Source organism: Eptatretus burgeri, chromosome 8, assembly GCF_056783735.1.
Source record: "Eptatretus burgeri isolate ZD-2024b chromosome 8, Ebu_testis_v1, whole genome shotgun sequence".
In the NCBI taxonomy this organism is placed as follows: domain Eukaryota; kingdom Metazoa; phylum Chordata; class Myxini; order Myxiniformes; family Myxinidae; genus Eptatretus; species Eptatretus burgeri.
Window position 1 is genome coordinate 4221538 of NC_140968.1, and position 25275 is coordinate 4246812.

General features: G+C 41.9%; 1 protein-coding gene across 7 annotated transcripts in view; it reads right to left on the minus strand.

Moving 5' to 3' along the window:
* LOC147020961 (histone-lysine N-methyltransferase ASH1L-like) overlaps positions 1 to 25275 on the minus strand; it is a 134880-nt gene that overhangs the window by 14189 nt on the left and 95416 nt on the right. For 6 of the 7 annotated variants that reach the window (XM_085890689.1, XM_085890688.1, XM_085890694.1 and 3 more), the window contains 11 exons: positions 23601 to 23646; positions 23345 to 23453; positions 21784 to 21990; positions 15654 to 15800; positions 13074 to 13182; positions 8092 to 8238; positions 7842 to 7936; positions 7534 to 7700; positions 3538 to 3690; positions 2418 to 2472; positions 27 to 159 (listed from right to left, as the gene is read on the minus strand). In XM_085890689.1, coding sequence (XP_085746815.1) covers positions 27 to 159; positions 2418 to 2472; positions 3538 to 3690; positions 7534 to 7700; positions 7842 to 7936; positions 8092 to 8238; positions 13074 to 13182; positions 15654 to 15800; positions 21784 to 21990; positions 23345 to 23453; positions 23601 to 23646 — 1368 coding nt within the window. The remainder of the gene's footprint in view (positions 1 to 26; positions 160 to 2417; positions 2473 to 3537; positions 3691 to 7533; positions 7701 to 7841; positions 7937 to 8091; positions 8239 to 13073; positions 13183 to 15653; positions 15801 to 21783; positions 21991 to 23344; positions 23454 to 23600; positions 23647 to 25275) is intronic. The other variant, XM_085890691.1, reaches the window with a different exon arrangement.

Sequence of the window (25275 nt, forward strand, 5' to 3'; positions counted from 1 at the left end):
TCCCTGTTTGCAAATTTTAAACTCACATCAGCATTTCTGAAAACCTTCAGCACATCAGCATCAAATGACTCCACAGTACGATAAAAGCCCATCAGCATCTGCTTCTCAACTGTGATGAGGTCAAGCGGGTCTGTGATTTTCTCATAGTATTCAAGACACCTGGGTGAGGAAGAGCATCAACGAAGAAATAATAACAGATCGTACAAACCTCAATGAAAGGCGAAGTTAGGGATGCAGTTAACATCACTTGAATATGTATTTGGCCCACCTTTAGAACATGGATTGTGTGCAATGGATTCATGAGGCCAACGTACATATACAGGCAAGCCCCCGGTTTACGAACACAATGTGTTCTTGAAAATGTGTTCGTAAGCTGGATTTTCATAAACCGGAAAAAAAAAATCCCCTTTAAATATATGGAAGTGATTAATTGGTTCCTGAACACAATTTTTTTTAACAAAAAAATCGATATCAAATGCACTTTAAAAAAAAAACAAGCTCGCATGAGCTAAGATCATCGTCCTCTTAATGATGACGTCATAAAAAAACGAATATGATGTCATTGTGATGTATCAGGTTTGCGATAAATTATCTGTGCTAATGCCCGGCTTGAATCCCGCAAACAAAATTCAAACAGCTTGCCTAGTTTCGGAGATAATGGTATAGGCGATTTCCATTAGCGGCGATATTATGATGTCAACTTTTTTTTCTCGGAATAATTTCCAAAATCGGAGATGGTTACTGCCTGCGCGTGGGCTTTCTGCATATGCATGGCAAGTTTCACAAAGATCCCATGAAAACTCTGGGTTGTGAAACAAAAAATAGGAATGACGTCATAAAAATTGATATGACGTCATAGTGATGTATCATATGTACGGTAATTCATCTCTGCTAATGCCCTGTTCGATTCCTGGAAACAGAATTCAAAAAGCTTGCCTAGTTTCGGAGATAATTTTTTAGGTGATTGCCATTAGCGGAGATATTTTGACGTCATAACTTTTTTTTCTCGGAGGAATTTTCAAAATCGGAGATGGTTACTGTCTACGCACGGTATTTTTACATATATACGCCAAGTTTCAGGAAGTTTCGATGAAAACTGTAGGCTGTGAAACAAAAAAGTCCACAAGAACAACAACGTGAGTAAGACTTAGAGATCCCTCCCCGAAGATCTAAAAATGAACACATTCGAATGAATCAAAGTGTGTAGTATAAGGGACGTCGGGGAATAATAGCTATTTAGAGGGGTTTACGGTGAAGCAGGATGAGCACTTCTGTCTCTCATGCCGTGCCAGTGAGGAACCATGTGGAGAGAATGGCGTGTGAAATGGCGGAAGATTGTTGGAGGAGCTAAGCCCGGGCGAGAGTTGTGAATTATGGTATCAATGGGTAACTGACTCTCGAAGTCCGATTTCCTGCTTTAGCGCTCGGTATGTTAAAAAAGCTGTCTTCGTGTGAGCGGATCGAACGTCCGAAAGACCAAGACATGGTGATAAAGTACAACGCTCGTACGAACAGATGTTTGCAAGCCGGGTGTTCGTTAACCGGGGAATACCTGTACAGAGGGGATAAAATGAAAACTTTTCACCTGATGCCATTACCTTGTTTACGTGACTACATGCTGTGTTGGCGCGATATGACAAGCGCAAAATCTCACGAGAATGTGAAATCACGAGCAGACCAGCAGCAAACTGGCAACATGATATGGGCATATGGGAGCTAGAAACAAGAAAACTTCGTAGAAAAACTCTTCCCAGCTTCACAGGAAACTGCCTTTCATGATGGATCTCACAAACCAACCAGTGCGAAAGGCGATCTCACAAACCAACTAAAATGTAGAATCTGAAGTCACAACTGTATCACACGACTTATTGCCTATGAACTGTCATATTACCTATCTTTTAGACTCATCAGCTTGGAAAGAGCAACAGTGAAAGTGAAAGTGATGCAAGGTGAAATTTTTTTTATTTTATTTTATCAACTATACACTGCTGTGAGGTGTTCATTTCAGACATGGCAGAGGCACTTCAATCTGTATCACAGATTTTTCAATACGAACGTTGAAATGGCTGCCAATTGATGGCAAATCATGAGAACAAATCATTTAGCTATAGGTAAACCACAATGGCTAATAAGAGATATGAATCATCCAATGTTATGGTGGTAGCGGCAGTTGAAGTTTGTCCAAGAAAATGGAGAAACTTTTACTTTTGGGAAAGGCATTTAAACTTCCATTGATTTTGCATTTAACCTCCATTCACTCAGGTAGACTATCCAACAAACAAATAATTGTTCATACCGCCACTGTGTGGATCTGCAAGGCAAACTGAGTGTGAAAAACATTTCAATTTTCGAAAAGAAAAAATATATATAATAATAAGAAGAAGAAGAAGAATAATATAAAATAAAAAGAAACTTACTTTTTCCTTGAGGGTAAGTTCAACAGTGGGGAGGAAAGCAGGTGACCCGTCCCATCTGAAAGTTAACAACAATAATACAACTACAAGTAAAAATACAACTACATTAATCACAATATTAACCATTATTAAAACAACAGATAAGTAACCTTTTCAAACAACAAGATGCAATGGTCATCTCCAATTGCAAGGAGCCGTAGACTTGAGGAATCTCCAATGCTAGTAACCGACTGCACATCTTCAGTAGTGCCAAGTCTTTCCTTGGCAAATCAGAAATTCTGACAACATACAAGGCCTTAATCCACAGCTTGATGCAATACTGTGGGGATGGCACCCCCAACTCAGAACTATAAAATATTTATGCTGTGGAGACCAAGGCCCTCAAAATCATTGGAATCTCCCATAAAGAAAGCAAATCTTGACGCGTGATACTCCCGCAACGCTGGCAGGAAGGCCAGTGGTCTTTGTCTTCTCCCACCTCCATTTTGGTGGTGTACTCAATGCCCTTTCAGTTCTCTGACCCCTCCTACCCCACCCTCCCTCACCCCGAGTTTCTCAAGGGCATACACATTCTGCCAGTGTCCCACTTCTGGTGAAACTCCCAAAATCCAGGCTCACAGCTCATCTCCATCCTCCACTCATTTGCTCGTCTATTCTCCTGCCTGGGGAAGCAACTTCCTCAGTTTGTTAAATCTTATTCTTCCCTCCTGGGCTTCAAGATGATTGATCACCTCCTCTTCAGGTCACCCATCCATACCCATGATCGTTTGTACAATCATCAACCCTCCCCAAGCCCAGCCCTTCCTTTCCAGGTTCGTGCTTTCTCCCCTCTCCCTCCAACCTCCTTTTCATAACATTCCTGTTTCAACCCAGGTTTTCCCCACTCCCTGTGTTTGAGCTTGTATCCAGCTCATTCACTCCGAGTCCCCCTCCCCTTGTTCTCATTCTTCCCCTCGCAAATTTTTCCTCCAAATGCCCCTCTGTTGTGTCCCTCTCCCCTACTGTTCTTGTGTTTCCCCACTTTCCACTTTGTTATTTTCTGTTCAGTTCAATGTTCTCGCTTGTCCACAAGCCTCGACGTTGTGTACAAAAAAATGCTGAGGATCAGCATCCATCAACACACCTTTCTGCGTTGTGATCATTTTGTAGATGTCCATGAACACCTGTGCAAGACGTGCGGTACGTGCCACCTCGGTGTTCCCTTCTGCAGCGGCCAGGCGCCTCGTGCGGACCGAGCGCGCAGTCTGCAGAGCTGCAAATTGTGTCATGAACACGTCTGCGGAAAAACAGCAGACCACCTATTCGGGTCGCATATATATGACATAATTAAGATCATGTGATCTATTTCATGCCTGGTGTTGGCTTCATGGTTAGGATGGTGGGCTTGGGATCCTAGGATCCTGAGTTCAAATCCCAATCAGTTGTTGAATTAGTACCAGGTGGGGTTGACTCTGCCTGTCATCCTTCCGAGGTCAGCAAAATGAGTGCCAGCCTGCTCGTATCCTGTGTCGGAGTGGCGACCCGTCCAGGATTATACCCAATAGCCAAGGAGACTGCTTAAGCAGCACCACGTTCTGCACAGAGTATGGTCTCAATGGATGGATGGATCTATTTTGGCATTTCTCTTTTTGGTTTTTCTGTGCATATATTTTAATAAAGCATTATTGGCAGTGATGGTTAAAAACATGACACATTTCACAATCGTACCTGTTGTTCATCATTTAAGCATCCACAGATTTAATCATAACTTTTGATCTCCAACACCATTTTATCACAACTCCTGATAAGACATTTCATTTTATCATAAATTCTGATAAACAGCCTGATCTCAGACCGAGTTTGGATTCTGTCTGAGTCATTGAATTATGGATATGCTGCTGATTCTCCATCAACAATGGTTAGAGGCTTTAAATTTCAGAGGCCAGGACTGTTTCCTTGGACATATATCCAGCTCTCAACACAGTCTGGAATCCTGCTCTGCTTGCAAAACTCACAACTTGAAGCATACAAGACCTCCTTCCTCCCTGCCTTTCTGATTTTCTCCACTGATGCAATCAATGCGTTGCTATCAATGAAAGCGATCATTCAACCCTCTTCTCTCCCAGTGGAGGCGAGACTGCCTGAAGTCACTGTCTGTAGCCCAGTCATGTTACTCATCTACATAAACAACAACTCCGATACTCTGGAAAACCCTCTCTTCCTTTTTTTTCCGATTCCTCTGCTCTCTGAACCCTTGGATCCTCCCTAGCTCTACCAGGATTCACCAAAATTTTAGTCATGCCTCCTCCTGGTTAAAATCCGAAAACTCAAGGCTTACCGTCCACCTCTACTCTTTTCTGAATTGCCTTGCAGAAGCAATCAATCGCACTCTTCCCTCCAGGACTTTAAGCAGGCAGTACACCACTATATCATGTCATCCTCACTCCTCACACATATCTCTCTCTATATATCTCTCTCTCATTATTCATTCAGTCCCTTACTCATTTTGTCCAACTTTGGCCCCAATGCCCCCACTGTAAGTACATTGCCATTTTAACCTGTCACCCTGCTCTTTCACGAGCATAGATCTTGTATTAAGAAAAACAAAAAACATCAAAACTACCTCATTAAAAAAAAACAAAGGCTCATCTTTAAGGGAAACAAACCATACTTTTTAACATCATCAAATTAAAAAACAATTTTTGGTTCCTAAAGTTACGACCAGCATTTGAGTTTACATTTTCAAGACTTCAAAAGAGCTTTGTATAGCATAGCTATAACACACAGAGAGAAACAGACAAAAAAAGAAAAAAGCACAGACGTTTTCAGAAGAATTAAAGGAAGAAGTGGAAATAAAGAAAACAATGAGATAAAAATGGATTCTGAGTGAATGAAACATCCCCTCCTCTCTGGTGAGGGTTGGGAGGAAACTTTAAATTTTCACCTGTACACTTGGCACAGTGCAAGTGCTTTAACCACTGAGCCCTACCGGAGAGATGGGGGTAGTAATGGCACCATATTTCGCTCCCTGAGGGAGCAAGTACTACCTTACTGTATTGGTCCGAATACAAGATGACCTCACTTCGAGGTGGGGTGCAAAAATAATTATTGTGTGGCTGCACATAATAGACAAGTATACACCACCACAAGCAATCAATCATTTGCATAGTTTGAGTTTTTTAAACTCTTTCTTCAAAGAAGAATTTGTAGATGAAAAAACTAGGGTAAAATTTTTTTTGAGAGATAGGGATATATGGAGATACATTGATATAGGGATAGAGATTGAGAGAAAGAGAGCGAGAGCGAGAGCGAGAGCGAGAGCGAGAGCGAGAGCGAGAGCGAGAGCGAGAGCGAGAGCGAGAGAGAGAGAGAGAGAGAGAGAGAGAGAGAGAGAGAGAGAGAGAGAGAGAGAGAGAGAGAGAGAGAGATATAAGTAGAAGAGGGAAAACATTAGATGTTTCTAACTCATGTTCTGGTCTGCAAAATGATTTTCAAAGGGCAATGACCTTTGATCTTCTGAAACCCAAATCATCTTTGTATCACAGTCCATCATTGTGCCAAGTTTGGTCAAAATCTCTTCAGCGGTTCACAAGTTATGTAAGCGTAACGAAAATCTGCATGCATGCACAGACGGATGCACAGACGGACGGACAACCCGAAAGCACAATGCCTTAGGCAACTTCGGCTCTGGAGACATAAAAACAAAATACTGTAATTAAAATTTATCGAAATGTTTCTTCTTTCTCACTCACACAAATCTTCCGGCTCACTTCCATCTTTGCTACTCTCGGTATTATATCTTCGGAATCCATTCAGCCTACCACCAGCTTAAAATTTGCATCGTAGCTTTTTCGCAAACCTTTATTTGCACCTGTCGTTTTTTTAAACCTTTCTTCTTTTTTTCCCAGACTGAATCCAGAACAAACATCAAGAAAATGCATTTGAAAACAATGCACATACGCAAGAGTTACATACAGCGCTGCATGCTTCTCGGAGAGAAAAGAAGAAAAGATGAGGAAGAAGAAGAAGAATAAGAAGAAGTCAAAGAATTAGGAGTAGGTTTCTTTATTTTGCTGTACTGTACTCTGTGAAAATAAGACGAGTTCCATTTTTGAAGATGATAATACTACAAAAAAAATCTTTTTTTTCAGGCCCATATGGTACACTACTAGTTATGGAAATTATATAAACTTGAGAGAGGTTTCTGCTGATCTGATATTTCGGAATCAAATGCTTGACATTTTGTAAAATGTTTCTTGAGTAAGCAAAGTAAATTTCCAGTCATACGTCAAGTATGAACTGTGAGCTATGCAGACGAGAGAGGAAAGTAAAATGTTTCCTAAAACGAGAGATTTCATAGAACACTTGACCCTTGAGAAAAAGGACATGGAAAGGGTCTTTTAACCTCTTGCTTTGTATTTCGAGCACGATCTATAATTTCTACGAGCCACAATTTTGTCTGAACCTCGATGTTCGCCAACACTGAGAGCACAAGTGGTAAATTTGATCGGTCGAGATGGCTTAAAATGGTGGAATATTTTATCCATGCACTGCTAAACTGGAGGTTTTTGGAAGTGCCAAGAAGGTGATTTGTGCTCTACCGTGTCCAAGTATATAATTCAATTGAAATAAAATAAAAGTTTCAAAGGATGTAGAAAAAAAAAAAGTTATTTTTTGGAAGTCGATGTATCCTCTTTTACACCACCTTATTTATTTGTGCTTGTTGTTTTTGTCCTTTCATGCAATCCCTAAAAACAGTAAGTTTCCTTGATTTTCCATTTCTTCACTGCCAGACAGAATGACAGACGAAAACAATTACCTTGCTCCTCTCTGTGCATGTGTGATTGGGACGACATTCCACGCAATTTCCTAACATCAAAGCCAAAGTACGAACTGCTAATCTGTGGGTTCGTGTTCCGATTCATGTTCAAAATGTAAAATTAACTTGAGATTTAGTAATTCTTCGATCAAAGACAGATGTCTGTAGACAGGACTGACAGTGTCAACCAATTGCTTAACCCTGCTTTGCACTTTGAGAGCGGGGTAATGACAATGGATGACATAAGGCAAAACTCGGCCCCATTTTTAACAGTCATCTTGTCTACTTTAGTCACACAAGTACCATGCACGGCTTATACACCTGATTTAATGTGCCCATCATCACGTGCAATGCCATTCCATCTGCTGTAAGGAGACAAGGTGTGCCCCTGAACACCATCTTTTCTTTGGCCAGCAACCTCTTCACGCCGCTGGTAGATGCATGCCCAGTTTCGTACAAGAAACACTTGATGTTTCAGTACGAAATTCCTTTGCGGGGAGCAGGTAGGATGGAAGGTGAGCATCACGGGAACATTAATCAAAGATTCTATACTTATTCTCGCATGACATCACAAAATGGGAGGGCTCACTCCAAACACACTTTGAGAGCACCAATGTGATGGCATTTACCTCTCTCTATTGGACATGTGCTTCATATGGATAGGCTGCGGAGGCTTATGAGGGCTGCAGCCTTGTGAACCAGTCTCACTTGTATTGTGACCCTTCTGAAAGATAGGGATCTTTCATAAGCCATGCACAGGGTTATGAACCATGATATTCAAGTAAAGAAAAATTTAAAAACAAACAAACATAAAAGAATAGTTATACTTTAACAAAAAGTGCCATGATGTTGACACAGAGACCAACGATGCGCCTATACCTGCTTCTGTAGCCGGTGTTTTGACTTGCGCTTATGTTTGGGACAACCTTGCTTCTTCAGACTCTGGTTGAGGGTTGCTACATTTAGACGCTGACTGCGGCCACCAATGATCCGACGACAGTTTTCAGACCCACAGAGGCAAGTTTGCTGCCAGGATAACAAATCACAGTGGGGCATGACTTACATTGTCACAAAGGCCTCACATAAATCCCAGACACCTTCTGGAGCACAAGTACACTTCTTTTGAAAGGGTGACATTACGAGTGTCCAAGGGTTAACAAGGAGCAGACTGTGCAGTACCGAGAAGTGCAGCTTTGTGGTTTGTGCAAACTACCTGCTGCAGAGATGCTCATATAACTTTTATTTATTCAAGATTGATCTAAGGTTGAGAGAAGGAGCTTGTACAATGGCCTGCAAAAGTATTCACCCTGTACCAATCATGCCCCATTTAGATGAATTACAAATGATGAAGAAGCAATTTTTCCAAATGAACTTTTTTCTTCATACCTGAAGAGATCAAACTAAACACTGTTGTAGTTAGAGGTTACATGTCAGGAATACCTGTAAAAAACGTGTACAAATCAAAATTCACTGGTTGTAAAAGTATTCAGCCCCATAGGTCAGTACTTGGTAGAAACATATTTTGCTGCAGTGACCACTATGAGTGTTTGTGAGTAGATCTGGACCAGCTTGGCACAGCGAGTGGTGAAATCATCGTCCATTCTTCATGTGAAAATTGCTCTCGTTCTGCCAAGTGTCATGGGGATCGTCAATGGACTGCAATGTTCAAGTCTCGCCATAAATGTTCAATTGGCACAGGACTTTGAATGGGCCACTCAAGAACATTTATTTTCTTATTGTTCAGCCACTCCAGTGTGGCTTTAGCTTTGGGCTTTGGATCATTGTCCTGCTGAAATGTGAATCTCCTACCCAGGTTTTCATCAATGATTCTCCTGTACTTTGCACCATCCATTGTCCATTCCATCGTGACAAGCTTGCCAATCCCTGCTGATGAAAAGCAGCCCCATATTAAACATGATGCTGCCACCACCATGCTTGGCAGTAGGGATGTTGTTGAATGAGTGATGTGCAGTGTTAAGTTTACATCAGATTAACGCTTCAAATTTAGACCAAAATGTTAAAGTTTTGTCTCATCTAACCAGAAAACTTTTCCCCACATGCCTGCAGTATCATTAAGATGCTTTTTTGCAAACTCCATACGAGCGTTTAGATGGGTATTTTTCAGTAATAGCTTTTTTCTTGCCACTTGTGAAGGGAACGGGAACGGGATAGCTTTGTGAAGGGAACGGGATATTGTTGATTGATGAACACTGACCCCCATCTCAGACATTGAGCCTTGCAGATCTTTCAGTCAATGTTAGATTTAGAGTGACATCCCGAACCAGTTTCCTGCTTGCCCGGCTGCTGAGTTTGGATGGGCGACTTGATCTGGGTAGAGTCTGAGTTGAATGATATGTCTTCAACTTCTCAATGATGGATTTCACCGTACTCAAAGGGTTAATGAATGAATTTAAAATCTTCTTATAACCCTCTCCTGAACGATGCTTCTCCACCACTTTATGTCTGACTTCTTTGGAAAGCCCCTTTAGGCCATCAGCAGTAAGCTGTATCGTGCAATTTCGTTCCACTCATCGGGGAGGGGATGGGGGGGGAGGGGGGTAGACAAAACCTTGATAATATGATAGTTTATATCCAAATACATACGTATCCAAAAGTTCTCCACTTGAATAGCTGCAGTTATTGTGTATTTTCATCTTGAAAATCGATGCATTCGCCACGCTCTCTCATTTGAATTTTCTCCACACGGATCACGTGACGCCTCGACAGCCAATAGACGCTCCCCAGTGTATTGTTCACCAGGACAATGTAGCGAACAAAGAAGTCAAACGTTTTATGTCTGTAAGATGGGATAAATGGATAGAAAGTGTCAACAAATGGCTCGTCTTAGACAGTCACGAATGACGTTTAGCCGAGAGTGCCGGTGTAAAGATTTCAAGTTACCCCCGGGGGTAGCTTGAAATCGATTTCATCCTACCCCCTACGATTTCAGATTACCCCCCTCAAAACATTTATTTATGTTGTTTATTTACAAAAAAATAGTAATTTAATTGATCTTGAAAACTAATTAGGGAAAAACCATTGACCACGTGACCGCCTTTAAAGAGTTTGCAATTAATTTTGATTTTATTATGAATGATTTTATTTTAATATTATTATAAATTGAAATCAGTATTTCTCATACAGTTATAGTTTTTGCCACATTTTTATGAAATCCTTCTTCGATATAGTTGATACAAATAGACATACTGGTATATCTTTTAAACTAACTCAGACCATACTTACAATTATGGAAACAACGCAATAAAATCAATGTACAACAAAGGCAATGAAAACATCTTATTTTTTATTCACAATTTCGTTGTGGTGTTGGTGGTCGTATGGCAGCTTAACTGCCGGGGTAGCTCTCATTTCTTGAAGCACGACTGTGTTGCTGATGCAGTGCCCCTCTATCAGTACACACGCTGGAATTGGTACTCATTTCGCCGACCTCGGAAGGATGACAGGCTGAGTGTGTAGCCTGGTCTTGGCTCAGTGGTTAGGGTGGCGGCTTGGGATCCTAGGGTCCTGAGTAGTGGTTAGGGTGGTGGCTTGGGATCCTAGGGTCCTGAGTTCAAGCCCCGTCGGCTGCTGAATTAATGCACCGGGGGTTTGACTCAGCCTGTCATCCTTCCGAGGTCGGCGAAATGAGTACCTATTCCAGTGTGTGTACTGGTAGAGGGGCACTGCATCAGCAACACAGTCGTGCTTCAAGAAATGAGAGCTACCCCGACAGCTAAGCTGCCATACGACCACCACCACCACCACAACGAAATTGTGAATAAAAAATAAGATGTTTTCATTGCCTTTGTTGTACATTGATTTTATTGCGTTGTTTCCATAATTGTAAGTATGGTCTGAGTTAGTTTAAAAGATATACCAGTATGTCTATTTGTATCAACTATATCGACGAAGGATTTCATAAAAATGTGGCAAAAACTATAACTGTATGAGAAATACTAATTTCAATTAATAGCAATATTAAAATAAAATCATTCATAATAAAATCAAAATTAATTGCAAACTCTTCAAAGGCGGTCACGTGGTCAATGGTTTTTCCCTAATTACTTTTCAATATCAATTAAATTACTATTTTTTGTAAATAAACAACATAAATAAATGTTTTGAGGGGGGTAATCTGAAATCGTAGGGGGTAGGATGAAATCGATTTCAAGCTACCCCCGGGGGTAACTTGAAATCTTTACACCGGCACTCTCGGCTAAACGTCGTTCGTGACCGTCTAAGACGAGCCATTTGTTGACACTTTCTCTCCATTTATCCCATCTTACAGACGTAAAACGTTTGACTTCTTTGTTCGCTACATTGTCCTGGTGAATAATACACGGGGGAGCGTCTATTGGCTGTCGAGGCGTCATGTGATCCGTGTAGAGAAAATTCAAATGAGAGAGCGTGGGGAATGCATCGATTTTCAAGATGAAAATACGCAATAACTGCAGCTATTTGAGTGGAGAACTTTTGGATACGTATGTATTTCGATATAAAGTATCTTATTATCAAGGTTTTGTCTACACCCCCAATGAGTGGAACGAAACTTGATTTTCAGGCACTTTCTGAGCCATGGCTGATGGCCTACTTGGTCTTCATGTTTGCCTGGTTGGTTGACCAAGTGAGTTGTTCTTTAAAACTTAGATAAGTGGGAGAGATTAATTTTTAAGTTCACCTGATTATATACAGGTGAAACCCATAACACTTCTTTTGTAACCGTTCAAACAAATAATTTGCTCTTGAATTGATTTCGGGTTAATTAGGCAAAGAGTTTGAATACTTATGCAACAGAGAATCTGATTTTCTCTGTTAATCAAGCTTGTTCACATTTTATCTGCATTTTCTAGCTCTACCACTTTGGAGTGGTTTGTGAAGACTCTTTATAGTAAGCTTGATTTGAAAGCATCATGAAATAAGCTCAGGTGGCATTAAAATGTGAAAACTTTGGAGGTGGTGAATACTTTTGCAGGCCACTGCACATAAATGACACGCAGGACAAAGACGTGATGATACATTGGTCATTAATTACAACAAGGAGCTGACACTCCAGGTCCTGTGCCTTTTGGGTGGTATGAGGAATATATCTGTGCAATATGACTAAATCTTGAACGTATTTTTTAAATATCGCATTCACAAGACAAGTTATTGAGATGGGTGTCATAGCAACATAATTCAGCCACTCCCCACCGTGATATAATCAGGTTGGGGCAATATCAAGAGTCATCGATATCTGCGATATGAAAGCCAGATGTGAAACAGTTTTTGAAATATCACGCACTCAAAAGTACATAGACAGATGATCGGTCGGTCGGACGGAGCTCATTTTAATGTCCCTCGTCTCTGACCTTGTCGGAGGGCAGTGGACAACATTAGCAGAAAATGGACAACATTACACAGAAGCTTGTGCTTTCTGTGTTTTTGCTCGGACGGGGAGCTTAACACAAGGCTGGGCTGTACCGTTAGAATAAGCTGCAGTCCTAAATAATCAGCAGCGAATGACACAAATCTTTCCAATGCATGAGGAAAATGACAATGTCATCAAAACTCCAGGCAAAAGTGCTCCCTACTGCATTCAAGATAAACCAGGTCACAAAAATACCTCAACGTTTACCAAATAGAGGTAAAACCCCCTGAACTTGGACAGGTTTGGCACAACTTCGCTTCTCAGGCTCATCGCCAAGCAATGAAACTACTCAAAGCATTAAGGAATATGACCATTATCCTCAAAATAATACAAGGAACAAACATAATTATTAGAAATAAAGGTAAATTTTTCCTACTTTCTTACGCAGTTTGTGGTACTTTTAAAGCTCAGCAGGAATGTGCGAGAAATAATTGAAGGAAAACAGCAGGCGTACCTGTTTCTCTACATTGAAGGCATGGAAGTTATAGTCGTAAGTGAGCTCCACACCAGCCAGGATGCTCTTCAAGGCAAACAGCCCAATCCTGTACACGCCATTAACTGACCTGCCAACCGAGAGAGACCTGGTCACAAACACGACATTTTTTTTGTATTCAAAAATCTAGGCTCAGGGAAGAACGAGGTGACATAAGGTAAAAAGGGCAATATAATGACAGTGGGGACACAAGCAGGGAAGGGAATGAATAAAAATGATCATTATAGGCATATGATCATTTTTTCATTATAGGAAAATGATCAGGGGAGGAAACTTACCTGTAAGCAAGAGGAAGGAGTTAAATTGAGGGTAATAGGGGTAGAAAAGATCATGGGTCAGAATGGTAGACTTCACGATACAGTAGTGCACCATTTGTTTCAAGCCCTGGAGGGAAGCGTGTGATTTAAAAGTCTCCCCAGAAGGCAATTCCACAAACGGGAGAAAAGAGGAAGAAAAGAGTGGAGGTGGTTGATAAGACTGGATTTAGTGAGTTTAACCAGTAGGGGGTTACTAGAAGAAACTTGTATCCTACACGAGCTGGGACACGATGGAGGTTTGAGAAAGCAAGGGACTTAAGATGGGAGGATAGGCGGGTAAAACAAACAAACAAATGAAATTGCTCGTTGAGCAAGGAATTGCCGGAATAACTTTGTCATATCTCCATGATCTCTGAAAAAACAAAAACCTGGAAATCAATTTGGATCTTATAAGTCGATAGTGCTACTGTTTAATGAGTTATAGCACTTAGTTTGGTCATGATCATAACTTGGAAGTCAATCAGACTTGAAATGGCGTTTTTATCGCAATTTGAAAGTTTTGACCCGACCCCCCCTGACATTTGACCCCCGACCGCTAAGAAGGGTGTTGGTGTGACACCCCAATGAGACATATGGTTGGATGCAGTATTGGAAGATGCATATTTTGGATTTGGTTTGAAGTCGATAAGACCATTTTAGCGGATGTTATTGGGAAAATAAGAATTTCGGTTTTTCGGCGACCTTGACCTTTTACCTAGAATCACGAAAAACGACAAGTGTCTAAGTTGGACCATGGCCGACGTCTGTACCCAGTTTGGTCATGATTGCTGAAACGGTGTGGCTGCTACAGGGTAAACAAACACACAAACAAACAGACAGACAGACACACACAACCGACCAACATAATTGCCGAAATCCGAAGGATTCTGGCAATTAACAAAAAAAAATAAAAGAAGCCACCGACCTGTCTGTGCTGCGATTTTTAAAACAAACTTTTGATTCATAATTGGGAAAGCAGGACTTATGGTTCGACCTTGTCGTGGAAAATGCCAATAATAATGAGAGCTTTAGATTCCACAAAATCCAGGAAAGACATTATGATGTTGTTGTGCCAGCACAGAGGAGAGACTAATACTCCACTGAGCTATGAACAAAGGCCTTGTAGGATGCTGTGAGTAGTTCTGATTTTTTTTTCAAGGAATGACTTGGATTTTATTTTTATAGAGGCTCGAGGCTCGTGGAAGGGCTATTACACAGAACAAATCAGGACACAACATAACAAATGGAATAGCAGGAGAAAGGGGAAACACCAACAGCAGGGGGCGGGAGAAAGTAGACAGAGACGGACAAACAAGGGATGCAAGTAACGACAAGGGGTAAGGGAGAACACAAAAGATGGACAATGTGGATACATAAGCAAAACTTTTGGGAGGGATGGGGGAGGATCCCAAATTTGTAGGTGAGCTATGCTATATAATCAGTCCAGGAGAGGTCATGGCTGATGGTGAGACCAAAGAGTTCAAGAAACTGAACATCTTCCAGTAGTTGAGCATGGAAATAGATTGGTGAGTTTGACGATGCTTCCAGAGAAACAGGGTGAGACAGTGAGGCTCGTCAGGATTGAAAGACACGTTTCATTTGTCAGATCAGCATCTAAATCAACTTGTTATTTGTAAACATAGTCGTGGATCGTGGAAGAGCTAGTAATCTGAACGGATGAGGACATAAAAGCAAAACAGGATGCAAAACACACATGCATGGGGTGGACAAATTGGACACAACGGATGCATGCATGGGGTGGACAAGATGGATACAGAAGGAAACTCCGAGGAGGGAAAACTGGAAAATTGGAAGGAGGAAGGATTTGGGAGGGGTAATATAATTCCAAATAAGTATAGTGTGATTGAGATGCTGCCCCTGTCATTGAAATTAGATACTGTATGACACATTGTCAAGTCATCTGCATAAAGGAAGAGGGGTTTTTCCAGAGCAGAGAGGTCATTTATACAGAGGAACAAGACTGGGCTCAAGACACTTCCTTGGGGCAGTCTAGCCTCCTGCTCAGTCACCAGCTTCTAAACATGGTGGCCTTCTCGCACTTGGTACAGAAATGGGTGCCTTCAACTTGACACCTTGGGTTGAAGTGGTTTGCTTACTGCTCATTTGCAAAATCAATCAAGGCTTTGATGAAAACATTCTTTATTGAATTAAAAACTAAAATTGACATGGAGATGAAAACAAATAATTCCCTTTGAATGTACTTGGCTCGTGGAAGAAGACCCACCATTTTTGCATCTCGCAGTTCGGCTGGCAGCTGTGGTTCACAAATCGTGCCTCATTGCCCATGCGGTAGCTGTCAATGACCATGCCACTGTCCAAGTTTAGGCAGTAATGGTCGTTGTGATTCTGGTACTGCTCGATCATACGGTTCCTACAAAGATACAACACACACTTAAATTGCCATCTTACAACTTGAGCATGCGATCCTTAAGTCAGCTATACGGTTGCCAAACACATTGCCTTTTAAATGCCTCAACTACCCATAAAATAAAACCAATGTCACCCGCAGGGTGAGCCGTATCTTGCCAAAAGGTGACCACGTGTGACTTCTTTAAGGTCACACTGAGGTGAACAGAGCTGCTATCCACCAGGAGCGACTCCTTGAGGAATTTCTGCCTACGAGAGATTGCGATGAGAATCGTTCTACAGAGTAACCATGAAAAATATGCATTTGCCTCATAACGTCACCAAATGACGTCATAATGTCTCAAGCTTGACATATCAAGAAAGCACTCATCGAGGTGTTCAATTTGAGGTACTACATGATATGGTTCCTAAAACTTGAAAATTTGACCTTGGGGTCAAATATGTTTGACCTGAGGCGCTAACCATGAAGGTCAAGGCCAATCGCCACCAAAAACTAATCATCTGAGTGCCAGACCATATACAACATTCCCATAAAGTTTGGAGACGATTCGATTAAAATTACTCAAAAAATAAGGGTTTCGACGACTCCCCTGATTTGCGACAGTGACCTTGACCTTTGACCTTGACCTTCAAAATTTTATGTGATGAAAGGGACCTCTATAGGCCTCTGATATGCGAAGTTACAAAAATTTCCAATGATAACTGTGCTCTGCAGAGTGATTTATACATGATTACAGACAAAAAAAAAACATATGAAGGTCAAGGCCAATCGCCACCAAAAATTAATCAGCTGAGCGCCAGATCATGAACTATATTCCCATGAAGTTTGAAGACGATCCGATCAAAATTACTCAAAAAATAAGGGTTTCGTCGACTCCCCTGATTTGCGACAAAGTGACCTTGACCTTTGACCTTGACCTTCAAAATTTTCTGTGCTGAAATGGACCTCTATAGGCCTCTGATATGCGAAGTTACAAAAATTTCCAATGATAACTGTGCTCTGCAGAATTTTTTATACATGATTACAGACAAAAAAAAAAAACATACAAGCTGACAAACATATCTTGCAAAAACTTCGTTTTGGCAAGATAATAATTAAAAGTATAACATTCAACATGCATGCATTTCCCTCCACTATAATAAGTGTGTGTGTGTGTGTGTGTGTGTGTGTGTGTGTGTGTGTGTGTGTGTGTGTGTGTGTGGTGTGTGTGCCTGAAAAATCAATGAAAATTAAAAAAAAACACGGCTGGCCCGATCTCCACCAAATTTTGCATTAGTGTTGGTAGTTCCCAAGGTAAACCACCCCTCTCATCCTCCATGAGAGATGGACTTGCCAATGCTCCCAAAGGTAGTGGGTGTTTCCAGTACGCTTGAATACAAAAGATATTTAAAATGACAAAATCAAAAGTTAGGCCGAAGATTTACAAAGCTGATGGTTGTGAAAATATGACATTTTTGCTTTTCTTGGTTTCTCGTCTATTCAAACTGTAAATTACTTTTATTATTTCATTTGTGACTCCACATTTAGCCTAATCCCTTTAAAAAAGATGGAAAAAGAACTACGAAATAATTACCACTAATTTGAGACTCCACCCAACTACTCCATCCACATCTTTCCAGCTATTCTGCCTCACTCCAATATTTAATAACTGGTGGATATACGCGTCAAGGATTGGCGATGGGAAGGAATGGCATTTACTGGGCCAGGAGGGCCAGAGAACATCCCATGACAAAATAAATGAATGAAGAAAACTAGAAGGGCACTCGATAGAGAGCTTACCTCCACAAGGTTGAACAGTTTACGTTTTGTATCCCACTGAGAGGCCGGATCTACATCCGGACCTCAACCAAAATCGAATCGGCTTGTTCTTGTCACCTACCCAACTTATCCACCACATTTCGTCCGAATCGATCCAACCTTTTGAGATATCGTGCTATATACCCGCTCTTGGCCTCATCTCTCAATGGTGAAGAATCACTAAAAAATTCTCGTTTCCGGATCCGTATCTGGACCTTCACCAAAATATAACCAATTCATCCTTGTCACCCACCCAACCCCTCCACCAAGTTTCATCTGAATCCGTGTCCAGAACTTTTTGAGATATCCTGCTCACAAACAAACAAGAGGAGAAAACATAACCTCCGTCCACCTTCAGTGGTGGAGGTAACAACTATAATACCATGACAGTTGGGTTTGAAGCACTAAACACCAGAATGCCTTGACATGATCCGGCATAGTGAACTTTAAATAGCCTACTTTTGACTGGCCCAATTTAAATAAAAGTTGGACTTAAATTTAGATGCCGTAAGCACAATACCAAGACATTACTATTTATGCCTATAAACTATAAAGGTTAGTGATAATGACTGAAGCAGCAAGAAAGATAGCGACCACAACATACATGGTCACACACACTGTCGTAGTATTCATATGGAAAGATTGGCTGATATGTATTTTATATATACAGTAGAGTAGGCGTAAGTCGTCACCATCGGGACCGAGAAAAAAGTGACGACTTAGAAATGTGACAACTTACGCGTATGCGAACATTCATGATGACTGTGGGGTGAAGGATGAAGTTGCGCGTGGCCTGGACACATATGTGTGAGAGCCGGCTATTGTACCAAAAGGAAAACACAATCCTCGGGGCATAGGTGGGGGTGAGTTGGTGAGTTGGAAAGTGATCAAGCAAAGATGGAATTCATGAATCAGTTCATCAAAAGTAAAGATAATGAACAACTCTGTAAGACAACTCGTATACCATCGGTGATGGTATGGTGACAAATTACATGACACACAGTCATCGTGGTGATGATTACCACTCAATGCCTATGTGTAAGTGAGTGCGGTAATGTACAAAACAAGCCAATATAAAACCATGATCGGACTTCAACACTAAGCTCGATCGATCCTTTACTTCTTCGCGAAGTAATCCGTTATGTTTGACTGCCTCAAAATCTTGGGCATCTGGTGCATGAGAAAGGATTCAAACCGGTCATTGTATTCCATGATGTTGGCTGGGCAATCCTCCACCGAAACACAGTATCGGCCGAATATTTGGCCGAATCGGCCGAAACCGAATATTTGGCTGAGCCGACATTTGCCGAAACCAGATGATGAGCGCGTCATCGACATCTTCAAAGGACACACATTTCACGCATTTCACACTTCCCACCGGCCTCACGATCTTCTCCACTTGTCCAAATATCTTGCCTTTATTCTTCAAGATATCGTTCAATGTCTGCCGTTTGATGTCCAATTTCTCAGCTATGTCTGTTTTCTTCATCAGTGGATTTGCCTCGCAAAACTGGATAATGTCGTATTTTTCTTGGTAGGTTTTAGTTGTAAGCTTACGCTTAGTCGCCATTTGCAGTTATAAATAGCCTATCACTGGCGGTGTACACCAATGAGCGAGCATCACGATTCCATGAAATCGGGCTTCTCATGAGGCAGCAGTTCCATGTGACGAGTTAGGAGTGGTAATTTACTTGAGTTTCCATTACGTGGGAATGGACAACATCTGACGACTTAGACGAAGTGACGACTTAGAGATGACGACTTACAGAGGGATGACCCTTTTTCAAAGGGATTTAACATGAGATAAATTCGGGACTTTTTGACGCTGCCGACTTAGGCGAAGTGACGAGTTACACGCTGCAGACTTACACCTAGTCTACTGTATGGATATATATATATATATATATATATATATATATATATATATATATATATATATATATATATATATATATATATATATATATATATATATATATATATATATATATATATATACACACACACACACATATATTGTTGCGGGCCGGGGGTCGGGTGAGAAGACCACTAGGTGGGGGAAGCTATGTCGATTCCCACCAGACTCCCCGGAATTGTAGGCCGTCGCACACAGATAATTCCGTGACGCGGCGGGTCTCTTAACCGACTGTGGACGCCAATAACTCAACCGCGTGACCTAGGGTCCTCCCGTCTATGGGTTAATCGGGTTATCCAATTAATCATGTGATTTACTTACTGGGGAACACGCCCTTGGTACGCCTTGTCCGAACAGGATCACCCTACCGGATCGGATCACTTTTCCAGATCGGATGCAGCCGAGCGACACTGCCAAGGACGTACCGGCTAAAAGGAATGGATCGTTGGGAATAAAGTCCCGGCTAAAGTAGCACCATAAAGGAGGAGCCCGAGTCGAGAAGGGGCGGAGTCCAAAGCGCGAGGACGGAATAGCAGGTGGGACCAGGTAGGCAGGCGGGGTCAACGACGTGTGGGCGGAGACGAGGAGGCGGAGTCGGATCGTGGCGGTGTCGATGATGCGAGGCGAGAGGCGGAGAAACTCAAAAAGCAAGAGAGAGACGGAGAGACTTCTCCGACCTTTATAGGATTTGCAGCTCGGGGGGGGGGGAGGGGCCACCCAAAATCGTAACGTCATCACCTGACTCAGGCGCTCCGATTGGCCCCGACCACTCATGTAGCCCGCCAGCTTGGGCCGGAAGCCCCCTCACTTCGTTTCCGGCAAGGCCATTCCAGACAGCGAACACATTTCGCTCCAACCCCACGACATGACACGAACCGCAAACACCAAAATTGGCACGAGAATCATCCTGCAAAACCCCCCAGGCCATGCCCGGGTGACCGTTTGAGGGTCCTGCATGCCCGCTCGGGCGTTCGACCAGTGTCGATCAACACGCTCGCTTCGCGCGTGCTAACATGACCCACACTGTACATTCCTCGGCTCGATCGCAGCTTCGCTGGCCGTAGAGAAGAGAAGACGTTCACCATCCGAAAGAGAATTCGCTGCTGCCAGTGAGGACCGAAGGTACTTCATCATTGAAAAATCTGTGCACGTCTCAGGAGTGGCGTACGTGTCTGCTTTCGAGTATATTCCATACAGTGCGCGCGGTTCCGCCATTACATACGTGGCCTGCGTTCGCGTTCACACGACTCCGCGAGCGTGTGCGCGGGGCAAACACCAATATGTGTCGGATATTGAGGTTAAAAAGGAACAAGCCGCTTCTACTCGCACACTCGTATCCTGCCAAACATGGCGTGGAGTCGTCTTCATTGGCCTCCGTACGCGTTTCGTGCAGTGTGGGCGTCGTGCTGGCTGTGTTTCCCGTGCCGTGAAAAACACAATTCGTGCAGCCTCTTAAGAGGTATTTATTCGCATGCCTTTTTAATGCAACCGGCAATTCTCCCCAGACCATCGGAAGCTCGAGTCGACAACCCCGCACTGCCAAGAACACGACTCGCCGGACACGCCACGTTTAGGGCTCGCCCGGGAACGAGGATCTCCGTGCAGCAGATCCCTCACCGCGGAGCCACACGCGCTGATTTCCACAAGGCCCCACCTTACAGCGAAGGCGCACGTGGCTGATTTACCTCAGGAATAATCATAAAAGAAGAAGAGTAGGGATGAAATGAAGAAGAAAATGATTTAAGCAAGCCTATCTATTAGATCAGCGCAACGCACTCCCTTGTTGTCCCGCTAAACAAAAGGAAGGGGACTATCGACACGTATAATAATAATGGAATAACCGTCTTGGGACACCTATCTGTTGTATGCATGTGGTTCCGAGAACCACAATATATATATATATATATATATATATATATATATATATATATATGTGTATATGTATATATATATATATATATATATATATATATATATATATATATATATATATATATATATACACATCTATATGTATATATATATATATATATATATATATATATATATATATATATATATATATATATATATATATACACATCTATATGTATATATATATATATATATATATATATATATATATATATATATATATATATATATCCATTTTTTTTCCAGTTTTACTCTCTTTTGCTCACTCTACAATAGCCTTTGATGAAAAACTTAATGTCATTCTGGGTTCGACGTCCGTTTGCCAAAGACAGCACAAAAAAATTCCAAACCGAGACATACCTGAACTCATTCTCACTGACCACCTCCCCCAGGTACTCAATGATGAACTGTCCCTCACGCAGCGCCTCTTTGGTGCGGATTCCCCAGCCTTTGCCCTGCGTTCGGAATCTCTCAAGACACTGCACCCACTCATGCCGCTGAATGCGCTGATTGCTGCAGCAGTCGGCACACGGGCACGTACTTGCCAAGCACTCGGCAAAGATCATCCTGCAAATGACACATGCTTTTCAACAATTAATCTCCACAAAATTAACATGGAGTCATCATTCTGAAGAGAACAATTGAATAAGTGGTGGTAAAGAGTCTGACAGAGAATTACTATGGAGCACAACTCAAAAGGGACAAAGTGCAATGGTCACGTCAGATTGCAAAGGTATATGCTACAGCTGTCTTGTACATCAGTTTCACACAATGTCCTCATCAGCCACATGAAACGAGTGAACCAAAGCATACAACATAAAGTCCTTTCTCACCCTTTAAAGTTGAAGGACACAATGAATGCAAGAAAGTGGAAATAACAACAACAACAAAAAACCTTACTTGCAGATACAGAAATAAGCAAAACAAGAAAGACAAGCAGATACATATATATATATATATATATATATATATATATATATATATATATATATATATATATATATATATATATATATATATATATATATATATATATATAAATACTGTGTAGATATATGCAGAAATTGAAGGAGTAGAAATTACAAATTGTCCAAATACAAGCAACAGGCAAAAGCTCTCCTTTTCAGTGTCTGCACCTATAAATAACTTCTTAGAAAACAGTCAAAGGTCAGTGTCCGTCTCAAGGTTTAAAAGACAAGAGTGCCAACCTGCGGCAAACCTGTGCACTGTGTTATCACTAACGTGGGCCGTCTCCATTTTCATCTCCCAAAAGGTGCAACTGCTGTTATATTTCAGAGTACTTCTATTAATTTAGGTCACCAAGCTCGTCAAACAAATGGCATGAACATTTTCTTTCAGAGGCAAGAGTAAAAGGCATTAGAAATACCTGTTTATGATGATTAAGAAATTAATAATATCATCGTGACAAAAATATGGAGGAAACATAGGAAACGAGAAGGGCGCTCGGTAGAGCGCATATCTCCCCCACGTAATGACTGATTCACAAGAACATATCGGGCCCAATACATGTTTGAAATATCATGCAAAACAGTACTATACCGTTTTTGGTCCGATCTCTCGATGGTGAAGAATCACTTTTAAAATTAAATAATTATCATATCCAGATCCGGATTTGGATCTTCACCAAAATCGAATCAGTTCCTCCTTGTCACACACCCAACCTGTCCACAAAATTTCATCTGGATCCGTCCACAACCTTTTCAGATATCATGCACACAAACAAACAAACAGACAGAAAGGGGTGAAAACAGAACTTCCTTCACCTTCGGTGGTGGAGGTAACACGTAATTTCAAAGGAAGGAAAAAGAAAAGGGGATAAAAAGGAAGGAAAAATAATGGATCAGAAAGAAGAAAAACTGGCAGATGTTTGCAAGACATGACGACAACAACGACAGCAGACCTGTTGAGACACTCCTCAGTGCAACCCTTTTCATCTGGCCCAATGGGAATCTTGCAGTTGCACATAGTCGGTTCGCAACCGGAGAGTGGCTTTACATCCACCAACACACCTGTGCAGCATGTGGAAAGAGGTTGTGGGTGATGGGCAATGGGAAATGTTTTACCATGAGGATAATTACTACGAGATCACAACATAGCCTCCTCTGCCATTTCAAACATCGCAATATTGTTGGTGATGTATTGCTATGGCAACTCACATGATCTTATCTTCTTGTACAGCGGGACATCAGGCTTTTTGTAGAGCTAGGGATGACATGCAGCGATGTTATTAAAATCTCTATTTGGGGGAGATCTGAAGGATGGCATAGCACTTGCTTCATTCATACTGTACAACAACAAACAACAAGCAAATGGTTCACCATCATTGCTGACTATTATCAGATTAATTTGCACGATTATCTGGGCTGTGGGAAGGGAACATGGTAAGTACAGTATGCACAGGTTCAAACACAACTTCCTGCCAAAATAGGAAGAATGTAATTGCTAATTAGCGATCTGCGTGGGCAGCAAAATAAGTGAAAACAAACAGGAAATAAAATACCTTAAATGGTGATTGATCCGCCTTGGAGAAGAGAAGCTGACGTTCCAAGCCTTACCCTTCATCACTTGCTCTGATGAAAGATAAGGCCCGGCGTCAGCTTCTCTTCGCTGCATGGTGGATCAATTACCATTTAAGGTGTTGTTACGCCCAGGGGTTCAACACAAGGGCAAGCGCTGGAGTTCCTCCCATACACCCAGTCCTGAGGCCACCAGCCGCGGAGTTATCCGCGGCTCGGCAGGTTGCTAATCAACCAGGAACACTGATTGGTACCACCAATCTTGGCAAGGTTACCACGACTTTGCGTGCTACCTTGCCTTTGGACGACCGGACAAAGGGGGTTTCGTGCCCTCAGCGCACACTCGTATTACCGCCGAGCAATACAGTGAATTTACACTGGCTAACAAGAGCAAATCACGTGGGGTAAAACTTCCTGGCTAATACTACCTGCGTACTATGCTGGACCAATGGAGGAAAAGACATGACGAACTGGGTACATTTACAATAATAACAATGTATTTATAGAAAGTGCGAGGAAAAGTATGTGTACACGCAAGGGTTTTTATTACAAGGAAGATACGTAAAGCAGGGAAAGCAAGGATTGGTGAGGTGTGGCAAAAGAAAACACAGTTATATCCAAAGGAAAAAAACAACTAAACCATTCCAATACTTTTACAATCATACTTCATTTAACATGACAGGCACCATCAGAAACACTCCCAACGAAAGTGAGACAATAAGACAGATGGGAGAAAGTATGAGGTGTTTGCGACCTCTCGATTACCAGGCCGGGCTGATAAACCGCCCACCTGAGGGTACAGCCGCAAAGATGGGCCCCATTGTGTTCTGGGCTCTCTCACGGAATCAAACTCTGCACTTAACATGGTGTTGGGGTGTTTGGTCACGTTCTCTGTGTGCGAACATGCACCGAACACACAATGGGGACTGTAATTGAGCGGAATGCGAGGGCTATTGATACACGATGTTGAATGGAGTTCAGCACACACTCACGCTTCAAGTTCGCTGCCTAAACATCCCAAGTGAGTGCCTATAATGCTACGCCGTGCCCCCCCCCCATTCCTTTCTTTGCTGGTGGTTGATGGTGATTGTGGTAGAGGCAATGGTAGCGGCAGTGTCGCGGTGAATCGATGGTGTGGTGGTTCGTGGTGGCTGTTTGTTATGGTTAAGGTGGCAATGGTGAATGTAAAGCAAGCTTGGGTTATGTTTCAATGCTGTGGTGATTATTATAAAGTAGTTTGGATCATTGTATGAATGTTGTGGCAAAGGGGTTAGAGTACGATGAAGGTTGAGGTGAAGTGGCCGTTGAATAATGA